Source organism: Terrapene carolina, unplaced genomic scaffold (assembly GCF_002925995.2).
Source record: "Terrapene carolina triunguis isolate 2854851 unplaced genomic scaffold, T_m_triunguis-2.0 Scaffold194, whole genome shotgun sequence".
In the NCBI taxonomy this organism is placed as follows: domain Eukaryota; kingdom Metazoa; phylum Chordata; order Testudines; family Emydidae; genus Terrapene; species Terrapene triunguis.
The window spans coordinates 2,144,550-2,146,541 of record NW_020664545.1 but is presented as its reverse complement, the minus strand read 5'-3'; the positions used below and the strand labels follow the sequence as shown (position 1 = coordinate 2,146,541).

The 1,992-nt window shown below is 44.5% G+C and overlaps 1 protein-coding gene across 1 annotated transcript in view; it reads left to right on the top strand.

The window, feature by feature from the left end:
- Positions 1–498: 498 nt before the first annotated feature.
- SUGP2 (SURP and G-patch domain containing 2) overlaps positions 499–1,992 on the top strand; it is a 19,422-nt gene continuing 17,928 nt past the window's right edge. The window contains exons 1-2 of the mRNA XM_026655005.2: positions 499–616; positions 1,760–1,992. The exon at positions 1,760–1,992 is cut by the window's right edge and continues 1,333 nt beyond it. Coding sequence (XP_026510790.1) covers positions 502–616; positions 1,760–1,992 — 348 coding nt within the window. The 5' untranslated portion in view covers positions 499–501. The remainder of the gene's footprint in view (positions 617–1,759) is intronic.

The following is a 1,992-nucleotide window of genomic DNA, read 5'->3' as shown; positions in this document are numbered from 1 at the left end:
GGGGGGGGGGGCAGTCTGAGGGGGAATTTAGGAAATCCCCCTTTAGAGACGCGTGCCCAGCGTTCCTCCCTCTGCCCCGCCAGAGTGGTGGCTGGAGGCCTCTCCCCGGCCGGCGGCGCTTGGGGGGGATTGGGGACCGGGGCAGCCTCAGGCAGCTGTGGAGCGATCGGTGGGAAGCCAGCCAGGGCAGGCTAGCAGTTCAGTCTGTATTTACGTCCCTTCCTGTATGGGGCCTCACGTTCTGGTCGGCCACTTGTGCCCAAGGGGGACAGAAACACCCCCCCACACACACACACACACCTACACACTGTTCTTATGAAAATGCTGCCCAGCCCCTCTCTCAGTGGAACATGCCACTCTTCTGTGGCCCCGCAAATGCACCCGGCTTAGCCCTGCCTTTACAAGAGGCAGCTTGCTCTCCCTTGTGCAAAGAAAGTACATTTGCAGGCAGTGAATGTATTTCAGTCAGAGACTGAGCATTTTTCTTGCTACAGAGTGAAAATGGCCTCGAGACGAATTACGCGGGAGACTTTTGATGCTGTGGTGCAAGATAAAGTTAAAAGGTATCGGATGGACCGAAACGATGCTATAGAAGAGACAATCCATCATTTTAAAGGTAAGGCCCAAATCAGTGCTCAGTTTGCCTCACCTGTGGATTATGGCAGTTGCTGTACAGATCATAATTTTTTTATATCTTTAAATTTTCTACTTTAAATTTGCATTAATATAGCCTTTCCCTGCGTTTTTTTGTGTAAGGGCAAAGAGACGTGGCCCACACACTTTATAGCAGGGGTCGGCAACCTTTTGGAAGTGGTGTGCCGAGTCTTCATTTATCACTCTGATTTAAAATGTATTACGCGTGTCAGTAATACATTTTAACGTTTTTAGAAGGTCTCTTTCTATAAGTCTATAATATATAACTAAACTATTGTTGTATGTAAAGTAAATAAGGTTTTTAAAATGTTTAAGAAGCTTCATTTAAAATTAAATTAAAATGCAGAGCCCCCCGGACCGGTGGCCAGGACCCGGGCAGTGTGAGTGCCACTGAAAATCAGCTCGCGTGCTGCCTTCGGCACGCATGCCATAGGTTGTCTACCCCTGCTTTATAGTGATAGACTCAAGGAGCTCAGTCTGTTGACCTTAACAAAGGAAGATAAGGGGTGACTTGATTACAGTTTGAGTATCTACACAGGGAACAAATATTTAGTAATGTGGTCTTCAGCGTAACAGAGAGAGGTGTAACATGGTCTAATGGCTGGAAGTTGAAATGAGATCAATTTAGACTGGAAATGAATAAATTTTTAACAGTGAAAGTCATTAACTATTGGAACAACTTGCCAGCATCGTGGTGGATTCTCCATCATTGATATTTTTTTAAATCAAGATTGGATATTTTTCTAAAGATATGGTCTAAGAATTATTTTGGGGAATGTCTAGGCCCTGTGTTATACAGGAGGTCAGATTAGATGATCACAGTAGTCTCTTCTGTCCTTGAAATTTATGAATCTACGAATCAGATATTTTAAGTAATTATTTCTTGTGCAAAACCCGAGACTTTTTTAACATTTTTTGTTTTTCTATTACAAGGTGGAAAGTGCAAGAAGAGAGAGAGAAATAGTTCATAGAATTGGACTTGGGCTCTAATTCAAGGAGATGTGTAGGAGTGCTGGTTGCTCAGATTTCTAAATGTGCTTGACCTCTCAGTACATTAACGCATTTTATGTTGTACTCATTTCTTCTTTTAAACTATTTCTTGCAGCTCATTCAAGATCAGTTTCAAGACCCAGGTATGAAGACAGTTTTCATGATGATGGAAGATATTCACATGATGGTCCCCAACACCATCCGCATGACGACTGGAGAGGAGACACTCGAGAGGACTATCCAGGGCCTTCTTATAGATCTAGTAGCCCTCTCATGAGGAAAGATGATTACTACCATGACCACTATGGCCGCCCTGCCTCTCGGGACCGGGACTATGGCCGCCCTGCC